At 27.2% G+C, this 14,866-nt stretch overlaps 1 protein-coding gene across 2 annotated transcripts in view; it reads right to left on the reverse strand.

The window, feature by feature from the left end:
- LOC107441938 (DNA-directed RNA polymerase I subunit RPA2) overlaps positions 1–14,866 on the reverse strand; it is a 79,620-nt gene that overhangs the window by 57,639 nt on the left and 7,115 nt on the right. For both annotated transcript variants that reach the window (XM_043048096.3, XM_043048094.3), the window contains exons 7-8: positions 10,165–10,239; positions 6,058–6,156 (exon numbers count right to left, since the gene is read on the reverse strand). In XM_043048096.3, the coding sequence (XP_042904030.2) occupies positions 6,058–6,156; positions 10,165–10,239 (174 nt within the window). The remainder of the gene's footprint in view (positions 1–6,057; positions 6,157–10,164; positions 10,240–14,866) is intronic.

Raw genomic sequence — 14,866 nt, forward strand, 5'->3', positions numbered from 1 at the left:
TAACATATAAAATATTTGTAATAGTAAAAAGAATTAATCAATCTAATCTCTGAATTCTTAATTTAAATTAATAATTTTTTTAAAAAAATGGAATGTATAAACTAAAAATAATAAGTGCACATAATTTATCTTAGATATACGGGTACATATTTATATTTATTTACTAAAATAAGGCATAATCCCTTTAAAAATAAAACATTATAATAGGTTAAACAGATTTTAACATTTTGAATAAAAGTAAAATAAGAAAACAATATTCTTTAAGAGTAAATATGAAGGGAAACTTTAAATTTAAATTAATATTTAATGCTAAACAATTGTATGGATCATTTTCAGATTTTAGTTACTTCCTGCTCTTTTCAGTGTTTCGGAAATAATATACTTTTTCCTAAAGAAATCCAAACTCTGGTTAACAATCTGATCAAACGGTACATAATCTTAAAAAAATGTAATCCAAATTATTGAAAGAAAAAAAATGTGACGTAAACATCTCTGTGGTTGAATACCATGCAAATTTTAACTGCCTATATAACTAGGCAACATAAGAAAATTCTTATTAAAGTAAAGAAATTAAATTAAGAATTAAAAGTTATAATCATTAATTAATTATCATTAAAGCAGATGGTTAAGAAACAACAGTTTTCTGAAATATTAAAACAAAGAGGAAGTGTTTTTAAGAGATGACAGGGTGGGCCCAGCTATTAAAAACACTTAGGGAGAACACTGACATAAGAAATGCTATGTTTTCTATTCCTCATCCCTGTGGCTAATTTTTTTCGGGCTTTCTGCGACAAACCTCTCTAGCACTAATATCTTTCTACAAGATACTTTTAATAATAACAAATATATATGTTACTAATTTAAAGTGACGAAAACGTTGTTCACCAAAAATATAAATTCAACGTGGATAAAATAAATTTTATTTTTTTAACAGAATATGCAATATTTTTTTCTTCTAATATTATAGGCGAAATTCTTGGAATGGGTAAAACGCACTAATTATTTCTTTTTTCAGTTTTAGTAAATCATCATCACACTAAAAAAAACTAATTAAAAATCGTAAATCGCTGCAGTAACTACCGAAAAAAGATAGAGGACAAATCGGACTCTTTAAAAAGGGGTTACTTAAATGCATGTTCTGTTTCGAGATTCGATTGTTGTAATAAACATTGTATTAAAAATATCAGATTTTAAAAACCACATGAAAATCAATATCAATAACTGTCATAAATACAATTAAAACACTATGGATTAATGATATTATTGGTGTAAATTGTGATTTCCATCAGAAGGAGATTATTTAAATGCGCGATTCAAATATTACATCAGGGGTCTGTCTAGGTTTTTGTGAAAGGTACCTATTTTGTGAAAATTCAGACATAATTTGTGAAAAATTAAAAATTATATTAAAAAATCAATACAAAAACATGGTTAAAATATAGATTTATCGTTTCTTAAGGAATACAAAAATAAAATGTCAAGAAAAAGTATTTTGTGAAACGACCGTTTTTCCTAAAGTTGAATTTGTGAAACTACCGTTTTTCCTAAAGTTGAATTTGTGAAACTACCGTTTTACCTAAAATTGAATTTGTGAAGGTACCGCTAAACGGTAGTAAATTCGGCCTGGACAAACCCCTGTACATGTAGCAATAATATCAACTGAGACATAAGCGTAATTTAAAAAACCTGTGGAAATTGGTAGCGCTAGCAATATCTGCAGAAAAATTCTTAAAATCGGTGCATTAAAGAAGTAAATGATCAAATAAGGGAGGATGAGTTTGGCGTGCAATAACTAACTCGTTTAAAAAAAACATAAAGGATTTTTTTAAGTGTGCAATAACTGTTGAAAGTACGATTTAAACATGATATGGATCAACGATGATATTGGTACAAATTGGGCGTGTTGAAGAATGATTTCTTGATTCCAGGATTCAAACTTTGCATGTCGTAACGATGTCAGCATTTTTCCAAAAAAAAAAAAAAAAAAAAAATATATATAAAATAACTAAATAAAAATCACGAGAATATAAGTAACAGTAACTAAGCAATAAACAACTCCAAGATTTATTTTTCTAATAAAGGAAAATTTTGTAGCAGTAATTGTCAGGAAAAAATGATCAAAACATTACATATATTTACGATGGAATCGATGCGAGCTGTAAGTAATAATATGAAGACTAAAATGCCTGATTTAAAATTTTCATGTGCTTAATATATTAAAAATATTCGATAGATTTTATTCAACCAAATATATATTATAAAGGGGGAAATGTACCACATTAATTAAATAATTCTTTTGCTATAAATCTGAATTTGTAACAAAATTCCTACTCACAGTCATACCTTATTAAAATATAGAAGATGGTGTCCTTAAAAAAAATGTAGGGGGGAGAACATGCTCACTTTAGTGAACTATCTTTCAAACTTCCGTGATTTTGGAATGTATATATTATATTATCCATTTGAAATTTTGCAGAAGCCAGTTATCGCATTTTTATTTCTCAAATGGGAATAAAAAAATCCTTAGTATTTCTTTCCCCTCTGATGAGTAAGAAATACATCTTTTGAATATTATTCTGCAGAAAAAAATCTTTCTGCAAGAACTCAGTAACATTCTACAACAATGTCACCGTTTCATATATATATATATATTATATTATCCATATCCATATATATTATATTAGCCATTTGAAATTTTGCAGAAGCCAGTCATCACATTTTTATTTCTCAAATGGGAATAAAAAAATCACGAGTATTTCTTTCCCCTCTGATGAGTAAGAAATACATCTTTTGAATATTATTCTGCAGAAAAAATCTTTCTGCAAGAACTCAGTAACATTCTACAACAATGTCACCGTGTCATATATATATATATATATATTATATTATCCATATATATTATATTAGCCATTTGAAATTTTGCAGAAGCCAGTCATCACATTTTTATTTCTCAAATGGGAATAAAAAAATCCTTAGTATTTCTTTCCCCTCTGATGAGTAAGAAATACATCTTTTGAATATTATTCTGCAGAAAAAAATCTTTCTGCAAGAACTCAGTAACATTCTACAACAATGTCACCGTGTCATATATATATATATATTATATTATCCATATATATTATATTAGCCATTTGAAATTTTGCAGAAGCCAGTCATCACATTTTTATTTCTCAAATGGGAATAAAAAAATCCTTAGTATTTCTTTCCCCTCTGATGAGTAAGAAATACATCTTTTGAATATTATTCTGCAGAAAAAAATCTTTCTGCAAGAACTCAGTAACATTCTACAACAATGTCACCGTGTCATATATATATATATATTATATTATCCATATCCATATATATTATATTAGCCATTTGAAATTTTGCAGAAGCCAGTCATCACATTTTTATTTCTCAAATGGGAATAAAAAAATCCTTAGTATTTCTTTCCCCTCTGATGAGTAAGAAATACATCTTTTGAATATTATTCTGCAGAAAAAAATCTTTCTGCAAGAACTCAGTAACATTCTACAACAATGTCACCGTGTCATATATATATATATATTATATTATCCATATCCATATATATTATATTAGCCATTTGAAATTTTGCAGAAGCCAGTCATCACATTTTTATTTCTCAAATGGGAATAAAAAAATCCTTAGTATTTCTTTCCCCTCTGATGAGTAAGAAATACATCTTTTGAATATTATTCTGCAGAAAAAAATCTTTCTGCAAGAACTCAGTAACATTCTACAACAATGTCACCGTGTCATATATATATATATATTATATTATCCATATCCATATATATTATATTAGCCATTTGAAATTTTGCAGAAGCCAGTCATCACATTTTTATTTCTCAAATGGGAATAAAAAAATCACGAGTATTTCTTTCCCCTCTGATGAGTAAGAAATACATCTTTTGAATATTATTCTGCAGAAAAAAATCTTTCTGCAAGAACTCAGTAACATTCTACAACAATGTCACCGTGTCATATATATATATATATATTATATTATCCATATCCATATATATTATATTAGCCATTTGAAATTTTGCAGAAGCCAGTCATCACATTTTTATTTCTCAAATGGGAATAAAAAAATCACGAGTATTTCTTTCCCCTCTGATGAGTGAAAAATACATCTTTTGAACGTTATTCTGCAGAAAAAGAAATCTTTCTGCAAGAACTCAGTAACATTCTGCGACAATGTCACCGTGTCGCCACAATTCTGCCATCGGGTTTCATAAAAAGTTTCTTATAATCTTTTTTTTTTAAAAAAATAAGCATTCTATTCTAGGAATAAAAGCTACAAGATGTCTAAATTTTCAGAGACATGAATATCCTCCAAAAATTATTTACAAAAAGGAAACATGAACAATTCGAAAGTTCATAATTGTTAGTTTTAATTGAAAAGGAAACTTCAATGAATATGTAGTAAATACAGGCCAATTAAGAGCATTTATACAGTTCAAATTGTTAATTTTTTTAAATCATTAATTTCTATTATATAAATTAAATGCTCAAAAGTGAAGACAATTCAAAAATTTAGAGAATAGTATATATTAGGGTACCTAGCAAGTTTTTCATTACTCAGATCTGGAAGAAGAATTTTACTAATCAGTACTGGTTTTCTATCTCAAAGCTCAGTACCTGGTGCCTAGACCCAGCCAATATTACCGGGTTAACAGTGCTGGGTAACACTTGTCTATGTTTGACACAACTATATTCAGATTTAAAGTAATCAAACTGAAATAACTTTCTCAAAATATTCATACGCTTATCTTTAACATCATTTTGCAACTACCGTATTTTTCGGCGAAAGCGCCACAGAACTATTGGTGTGACTGTTACATTGAATGTGCATATGGTATTACCGGCTTATTTTGAAGAGGACACTTGTATTAAGAGGTCACCTGATCTTAACTTTTTCATGGAGGCTACTTCTCTTAGTAAGGAGAAAAGAGCCGTATGTATTCAGAAGTGAGACACTTTGCTAAATGGCGTATCTGGAATAGTAGGATTATTCAGCTTTATTGGAAAATATCGAGCATATTCAATCGGTGAAGAGGTTGTTCTGCTGTTTTGACTATGGTGTGCAGAACATAACATCATGCTATTTTCAGCCATAGAAAATTTCAAACGCTTCCACTATTAGCGGCACCACTCACCACGGAGTCCAACTAAGGGGATGCAAATAACAAATAGGTACTGAGACTAATCTGTTACTTGAACATCAATGCGGACTAATAGCTATACGTCCACAAGTCACATCTGAAGCAGACTCCATCTTTAATGTGGTGCCCAAGAAGTGACCCTGGTCATGACCCAAGCCTACAGATGACATTCGTGATTAGCCAATTGATGGACAAGGCTAATATGCACCTCCTGTTTACCTGTAGCACAGGCCAAAGCAGTGTGTTGGGGTACCGGGATGCCCCTTAACTGCCAAGATCCCCTTTTCCAGGGACCTAGGTCTCCATGCATGGCAAACACACGGGTGGTCTCTTCCCATCTGCATCCAATACAATAGGGTGGTAATCAAACATAGATAAAAAGCCCTTACCAGTAAATATGGCAACCACGACAAGGGGGAAGAGAAAGGTAAAAGTAAAGGGAGAAGAAAACGAAGGGAAGACAGATCACTAGGGTACCACTGAGGCGTGATTGCCAGTGTTTACCTAAAGAAGCTAAACCCCTTTGAGGGGCTGATCATTAGATTAAAAAATTATTCAGGATATTTTTTTGGCGCACGTTGCCGAAGGCAGCAGGGTAAATGTGCAACTGCATAGCATTGAGTTTGTGTAGGCAAATATTAAGAGACTATATATGGTAAGACGATGAGTCTATTCCCACTCCCTTTAATTTGCTTCTAAAGTGGCAATGCTGTCAACAGCAACAGAATCGATGTGGTGCAGAGAAATTATGACAGTATGAACATAAAGTGGAACTGTGAAGAGGTGAGTTAGTGTAGTCAAACCAACTATTAGCTGCAGATGGCTAATTCATAATATAGTTAGAATCTTAAGATTAAAAGCAACTTTAAGAAATTGCTGCCATACTTACTCGACTTGTATGATAATCTTTCACAGATCGTATCAGAACAGCATACTCAGTAAATCCTGCACATCGTTTTTTAAATTTCGAATCTATTAAAGCTATGGGCTGTAAAAATGGAATAAAAAAATTTAAAGTCTATATTAAATGAGCTAAAGCATTAAAATAAAATGGACAGATATATATATATATACTAAAACAGCTAATTTTTGCAATGCAATAAATATTTATTTAAGAAACAAAAAAAAAAAAAAATTAATTTTAGATAACTGCTCTGATAAATAAAAAAAAAATAATTAAACTGTTTAATCAAAGAGTAATATTAGATGTGATATCATTTCTGAATCATCATCAAGACTGAGATTAAGAATATAGAAAATATTTTTCAAATTATTTTCTATCATTTTTGAAAGATTATTATAAGGAGAAAACTGTAAAATACAGATTAAACTGCCGCTGAAAGTTGGAAGGTAAACGGTGTAAAAAAGTGGGGTTAGAAGTTTGTTAATGTCAGAAGGTTTAAAAAAGTGGAAAAGTTACCTGATTAAATTTGGTAAAAGTAAATCAAATGAAACAAAAATCGAATAATTAAAATAAACAAATTGTATTTTAAATACCTTATCTTTCACCTTTAATCTTCTTTTTCAAATTATTCAGATTGCATTGTCAAAAGCAACTAACGAGAAAGTAAAAAATCTTTTATAACGAATAAATACAAAGAATGAAAGATTTAAATTAAGTATAATTATTTACAACCATTTTAAATTGGACTTAGGAAAGCCTTCAAATGATGTGCCTGAAATTGCATGCATGCAAATAATGAAGATTGATTTTAAAATCGTATTAATACGAATCGCGATGCTTGATTTTAAAATCTGCTAAATAAAAATAACTTAACTTCCATCTTAACCTTTTTTCAAATTTATATGATTGCATCATCAATAGCAATTAGAGATAAATTAAAAAATTCTTTTATAAAGTATAAAGAGAAAGAGCAAAAGATTTTATTTAAATATATTTCTATACAACCATTTGTAAATTGAATTCTAAAAGCTCACAAATGATACGCCTGATTATGTATCCAAATTTTTGATTTTAAAATCGCGTGAATACAAACTGCAATATTTAATCTTGAAATCTCTTTAATACAAACTGCGATAATTTTAAAATTTCCTGAATACAAATTGCAGTGTTGGAACTTAAAACTGAATATGAACTGTGATGTTTGAATTTTAAAGACTTGTGAATATGAATCGCGATATTGAATTTTAAAGATGCGTCAATACAAATCCAGCAATCCGATTTTTAAATTGCGAAAAAACAAATTATAACATTTAAATCATGTAAATTGATGTGTGATATTATAATTGTGTGAATATGAATCACAATATTTGATTCTAAAAATGAATAAAAATCATGATATTAGATTTTTAAATCATGTGAATACGAAACACGTTAAGTGTTTATTTAAGAAGGAGAAAACAAATCACAATATTTGTTTTTTCAAAATTTCTTAATCTTCGAATCACAGGGGTCAAATTCGGATACTTGATTTTTTAAATTGTGTGCACAACCTTGATAATTTTAAAAAATGTGTCCGCAAAATTTATTAATTTCTGTATGGGCACAGCATGTATTTATTTAATCTAACTGTGGTTGTGGACTTAGTTGGTTTTGATTGCTGGTCAATATTCATATGAAACTATAGGCGGAAGCTTGCTCTGTAATTTATGGTAGTGTGATAAAATGTATATGTATAAAAAATAAATAAAAGTGAGCAGATGATAATTTGAACTTTCGCTGTCATCAATAGAGATATGTTTCTTTTTTTATGTTTCTTTTTTTCTTCTTTTTTTATTTTTTATTATGATGTAAATAATTAGCATGGCAGATAATCAAATAAATATAATATTAAAAAAGAGCCTTAAAAACTAATTGGATTAAATAAAAAAAATCTAAGACATAAAAAGTTTTTTTAAAAAAGATATTTATTACTGAAAACATCTATAATAAAAAGCAAACAACAATTTAACAGATTAGAAACGAAAATTATAAAAAAAACAAACGAAGCTGAGTTTTGTTTATTTTGATTGTTAAAAAGTGTCATGAAAATAGACACTTCCAGTCAAGAATATCTGGACATGGGACTTTGTATATCACAGGGATGAGATTAGCCGAAAGGCAAAAAAGCTGAATTTCCACAATAGCAAATTTTACGCAAGCGCAACCCTTTAATAATAAATTCCAGACAGTTTAAGGTAATAAATAATGTGTTGACATACAATTGTGTACTTATCTATTATTATATAAATGATTACATTGATACTTAACATTTAGTAAAAATAAAAATTATCAATTGAAAAAATAAAGCTGGAAATTATATTTTTCCTCAGTTCACATAAGAGACAATTATTACTTGAAAAACTACCTGGTTTAGCAAATTAAAACTACTGAGAATATACATTAATATTTCATTTCTTTTAATAAATACTGTTATGTGATTTATAGCAAATATATCAGTAATATTACTTTTTAAATTATATTGGGAAAAAAAAACTTTATAACAATTGACCGAATCATTATGCTCATATTATAGTCTACTCTAACTAGAGCCCTTTGAAACATATCAATAACAGTGAAGTAGAAATATATAGTAACTCCTTAACATACAAAAATTGGTATTTTAGTTTGAAAAATTACATGACATGACTTGTATTTTATTTGATAAGAATTTTGCATTTTATAGCATAAATAACAGCAATTATAAATAAAATTTTGATGATGAGTTAATTAACTCTTTTCCAAAAAAAAAAATAATAATAATAATAAATTAAATTAAATCCCTTTGTAAGTGATTGCTTTTGCTTGCTATATCTTTTATGTTTGCTATATTTAGTCGTTAGTCCATCTTCAAACATCTTGTGACAAATCCTATTTTTTCTTCTATGCAAGCACAGAATGTAAGTTTTGAATATATTCCCTTCCAGTTTCTCTGATGTTGTAACACTTACATATATTGCTAATAATCGTTGTTAGAAAAACAGTCACCTTTATAGTAACTAATTTTAAAAAAATTTACTTCTTACAAGAATCGCGATAGTTGAGCTTAAAATTGCGTGAATATGAATAACAATTATGGATTTTGAAATCACATGAATATGAAACTAGATATATGATTTTGAAAACAAGAAAATACAAACTGGGATACAGAATTTTTAAAACGCGTAAATACAAATCACGATTAATAATTTTTAGATAGCGTAAATACGAATCATGATGCGTAATTTTTAGATTGCATAAATAAGAATAATGATGCATAATTTTTAGAATGCCTGAATGCGAATCCCAATGCCTTATTTTAAAACCACGTATAAATATGCATCGATGTTTGATATTAGAAACCGCATGAGCAAATCAAGACATTGAATTTTAAACTTGCGTGAATACGAATCGCTACATAGGTTTTTAAAAAGGCGTAAATACGAATCACAATATCGGAATTTTAAATCTCGTAAATAAGAATCGCAACGTACAATATTCAAATCGCGTGAATGAGAATCGCAACACGCAAATATGAAAAGCTATGTTTGATATTAAAATCGTGTGAATAAGAATCGAGATATTAGCAGATTCCAGGCTTGGGACCTGTAAAAGGCTTGTCAGAAGCAGCGTCGTTTGAACTACAAAAATCGGATCTATCTGGAGGGCGGGTAAAAAATTCGGAAAATCTTATCTGCTGCGAGTAAAAGGGGAGAAAATAGTTAAAATAAGTAAAAATGAAAAAGGATTGATAGCTATGTAGTTTGAATTTTCTGTTTCTCTTTGAAAATCGGTGAATTTTCTGAAAAAGCGAATATTTATAAAAAAAAGTGAAATTTTTAGAAAAATCTGAATTTTTGATAAAAAAGCTGAAATTCAAGAGATAAAAGTGAAAAAAGCGGAAATCCGCTAAAAAGCGGAAAAATCTCATCCCTGATATCAAGATTTAAGCTTTGTTCCATAAAAGCATATCAAACTATTTTGATAATAAAATGAATAACCAAATTTATGCTAGTTTAAAAACATTTTTAACACATAAAATATTGCACAATAAATTCATACTAATATTCTACTCACAAAGTTAGAACGAGCTACAAGAAATTGTCTGATGATGCGTTCCGTACCATTGACAATAAAATAGCCACCAGGATCCTAAAGGAATAATAAAAAAAAAAAAGAGGAAAATCAAAAGCTACATAATGTAATTATTTTGTACAGTAGAGAAATGGAAAAATTTAATACACCAGATCACATTACAGTTTGCAATTTTTCTTGGCTTTTTGAGAAAGCTTAAAAGTTCACATTTTCAAGTGCATTTTAATAATATATGAATTTTAGCTTGTAGATTATTTGTGACAGGTTAAAGTTTTAATGCAGAGATATTCATTTATTACAAATTATTCTATTTTTGAAAATTCATTCAATATAACTCAAAAAAATAAATAAATAGGAGTGAAATTGAATGGGAATTACGTATATGAGTGTAAGGCATTCAATTCTATACAAGGTGGAAATTTCTTTTAAAAGAAACTGGACGAAATTAAAAAAAAAAACTAACAATGACCCATATAATTATTTAACAATAACTACTAAATGAATAGTTCGAAACTAAAACAATCAAAATTTAATATAATAGTACAAGAAAAAATAATATTTTATATTATTTATTTAAGTTTTACAGATAATTTTAAGATTTCTACTATTATAATAATTTATTTTGAATTTGGATTTCTGATGTCCTTATTTTCTCAAATATATATGTATACTTTTTTTTTTATCTAGATAAATTACGTGTACATATATTCTGTTCAGTTTAAGGAAGGTTTAATTTAAAGATGGATATCAATGTCTACCAGTGAAGCATTAACAATTGTAGTATTCTCAAAAAATTATTAAAATATTACTTTGTAAAATATTAATTAAAAACTTTAGTTTAAAAACTATTATGGCATTAAAATGTTTTCAATTTGTTCAATTTTTATTGCTAATTTTCTTAATGCAATATATATTTTAGTAATTTTTGGTTTTGATTTCGCTTTTAACTAATTTTCTTCAAAAAAATTTGATATCATTCAAAAATAAAGTAAAAAATACTTTAAACTATATTTTCATCAAATATTATATTTTATATCATATATATCAAAAAAAACTTTGCTATAACATTTATATTTCAAAATTTGCAAGTTTCATTTTTTAATGATTTTCAATTCGGTTAAAACTTCAAAGTAGTTGACCACCTTAATCACATAATTGAAATTTTATGCAATTAGTCATTGATTTGAGGATCAAAATTCTTAGATTTATTTGACGAATTATAATTAATTTGTAATTTTTTGAATGGGTATGTAAAAATAAAATTATAAAACATACCTTAACTTGGGAATGAAAATTAATATGACATTCATAATTATAAATATGTGTTATTTGTAGTAAAAGACAACATATAAATTATTATATTTTAAAAGTTTTTCTATATTACTATAAAATAAAGTTTTACTATACTCCGTTATATTAAACATAGAAAAAAAAACTTAAGCTATTTTAGTTTTTTCATTTATATAAAATGATTTATTAAATGGCTTTATTTAATTAATACTATTATTGAAACTAAAAAGCAATTATGAACTGATTAATATTTTAATTTAATACTTGATATTTCTTTTCTTTAAAATTTGATATTTCTTTAAGTTTCTTCCATTTGTTCTTTAGGTAGGAAGAAACTTATTTCTTTTGAAGCATTAATTTTTTTTCTCCATGGTTTTTTCTACAATAGAATTTGGAAAAAACTAGATGCAGCAAAAAGAAAATTTAAAAATTCATACCCAAGTTTCCCTAATTTACAGTATTTCTAATTGTTTAGAAACACAGATATATAAAATAAATAGCACCAATTTAAATAAAATAAATAGCCTTTAATAAATAAAAAATATAAACCAAAGAGTTTGAGAAGAAAAATGAAGCAAATATTGCAATAAGTAGTACTATAAAGTAGCAGAATCAACAAGAGCCTGCCATAGAGGTTTCTAATTATCATATCAAGACAAAGTTAGTAGCATTTTTTTGGTCAATTTTTTAAGACTTAATCCTATAAGAAAACAGAATCATTACAGAAAACTGAGCACTCAGACTAATTCTGTCAATGCAGGGTTAGATTATTTCCACAATTATTTATTTAAAACAAATTTTGTTACATTTTTCAGTTCTTAAATGCATAAAAGAAATTTTTTTTTTTTTTAACAATTATTATTTTTTACTTCAATTTACTGATAACTACTTCAATATTAAAAGAATCATTTCATTTATAACTATTAAACATTGTTAATAAAATATGCATAAGGAACATATTTAATAACCTATATGTGAAATCAAAATAACATAACATAAAATTTGTTTCCATATTTAACTTTATATTGTAAAAAACATTTTGTTTTAATGACATTTGAAAAAGAAATTAAATTAATTTGTTTTTATCCCTCTTATGTATGTAATTTATATAAATGAAATGTTTTTTTTTTATATCTACGTCTTGCAATAATCTTTTGTAAAATTTGCAACAATAAAACCCTTATGCAAAAGATATATTTTGCATTAATTTAGATTACTTATTTTAATTGAAACAGTTGTGATGCACAAGACATAATATTTTAATAGAATGTAATTTTGTAGCATGTTGTGAACTAAATATTGAGATATTGTCACGTTAAAGTGCTTAGATTTAGTGTTAGTGCAGATTACAGGAGGAGGTTCTGATAATCAATTTATTAACGTCAAGAAATTTCAAACGCCGGGAACCAGTCTGCACCCAAAAGAACTCCTCTTTACAATGACGGGATCGCTTATATACTAGAATAGAATGTTCTAGAAACTTTCTAGGAACAACTAAAGAGGAAATGACATAACCTGAACATTCCAGAAGCTTCTGGAATGTTCATAAATTAAATAAAAAAATTTAGTGTCCGCTTCCAGGATCGAACCCAGGACCTTCTGCTTTATAGAAGCGAATTCTACCACTGAGCTACTGAGACTCGACAATATATATACAGGGCTCAACGCGGCTCATAGTAAAAAAAGTAGTGAAAAAGTGACTGAAATTTTTTAAAAAGTGATAAATTGTGACTTAATTAAAAGCAGTGTTAATATTCAAGCAACATCCTAATAACCTTAAAAATATACAACCTAAAGGAAAAAAAATTGGTTAAGAAACATTAATAGTTGTAACTATTTATTGCTTTAATTTACTGCTATAGAAAAATTAAAAAAAAAATTACATTATAAATATTTTCTAATTTTCCCCACTAAAAAAAGTTGTATGTTTGACTTATGACTTAAAGTATTATATTAAAGAAGCAGTGAAAGTATATAACAAAAATACTGTTGCTATCATGTAAAGTCAATACACATTTATTGAGATGTGCTTCTCTTCAGGAGTCAAGAAACGATGTGTTATTACTGAAAAAAAAAACATTAAATAACTATTATTGTAAAAGTACTTTTACAATACAAATGGCGCAAAGAATGTAGCAAAAAGTGATTAATGAAATAAAAAATAATAATATTGTATTAAAAGTATCGAAATTGGAAATATGTGCGAAACTGGACACATGTGATCATTGTCCTAAAGGGGTAAAATTCGAAATATGCATATGCAATAACACTGTATAAAAAATGAAATTTAAAAAAAAAATGGCTGAAAAAACTCCCAGGGAAAAAAAAGTGGAATCACAATCAAACCATTAAAAGTGATTTTTGAATAAATCATTAACAAATTCTCAGTACAACATCGCATTAATCAAAAATATAACAATGCATTAATATGAAATTAAATTAATGCAAAAACTGTCAGAAAACATTAATTTAAAACATAATCGCCCTGAATCGAGTGTGCAAAAAAAGTTAACTTTAAGATGAAAAAGCCAAGTAATAATAACATGGTATTAAAAAACCCCAAGGAAAGGGCTGAAAAAATTATAAAAATTCACCTAAGGTAAACACTGGAAATAAAACTATAAGAAATCACAATGAAATCAAATATGTTCAAGAACGATTTTTGAATAAATCATTAACAAATAGTTGTTACTGAAATACATGTCACATAATAAACATTGTATTAATTAAAATATGGAGATTTAAAAAACCTTGGCAGAAAAAAATATTAGCGGAACTTTGTCAATCATTTGACTGATAAAACGATAATAAAACCAAGTAAATTGGGTGAATCAATTTGAAATTCGTGTGTAATAACATTGCATAAAAAACAGCACAATTTGAAAAACCACATAGAAAGGACTGAAAAAATTCTTCATAACAACTGACGTCAAAAATAATTTTAAAAAAACATCAAACGGTGTGAAATTACATGTCAAAAACAGATTACTCAATCTTATTAAAAAAGAATAAAATTTTTGGAAAGGAAAAAAAAAAATAATAAAAAAAAAAAAAAATTTGATCGCCTTTCAGCAATCACAGGTTACCCATTGGCAAAATGGTTGTTGCCTTAATTTTTTTTTTACCTTCTTCATTTGTGATATTCACCTGAAATAGCATTGAAAACGATCCAGTTTGTAGGTTACCAACTGTAAGTTAGAATTTTTGATTCTTAATTTAAACAATAAAAAGAAATATATCATTCAAATGATGAAATTCTCTTTTATTTGCAATTCAAGAAGTATTTAATAGGGATCTCTCTGGTCCCATATCTCAAAACTAAACTCACCAACTTAATGCATAACAAAATTAAATAATGAGTGAAAAAAAAAAGAATTTCCAAAAAATTATCAAA

The sequence above is a fragment of the Parasteatoda tepidariorum genome, chromosome 7 (genome assembly GCF_982258835.1).
Source record: "Parasteatoda tepidariorum strain Cologne lab strain chromosome 7, Ptep-v5.0, whole genome shotgun sequence".
Classification (NCBI taxonomy): domain Eukaryota; kingdom Metazoa; phylum Arthropoda; class Arachnida; order Araneae; family Theridiidae; genus Parasteatoda; species Parasteatoda tepidariorum.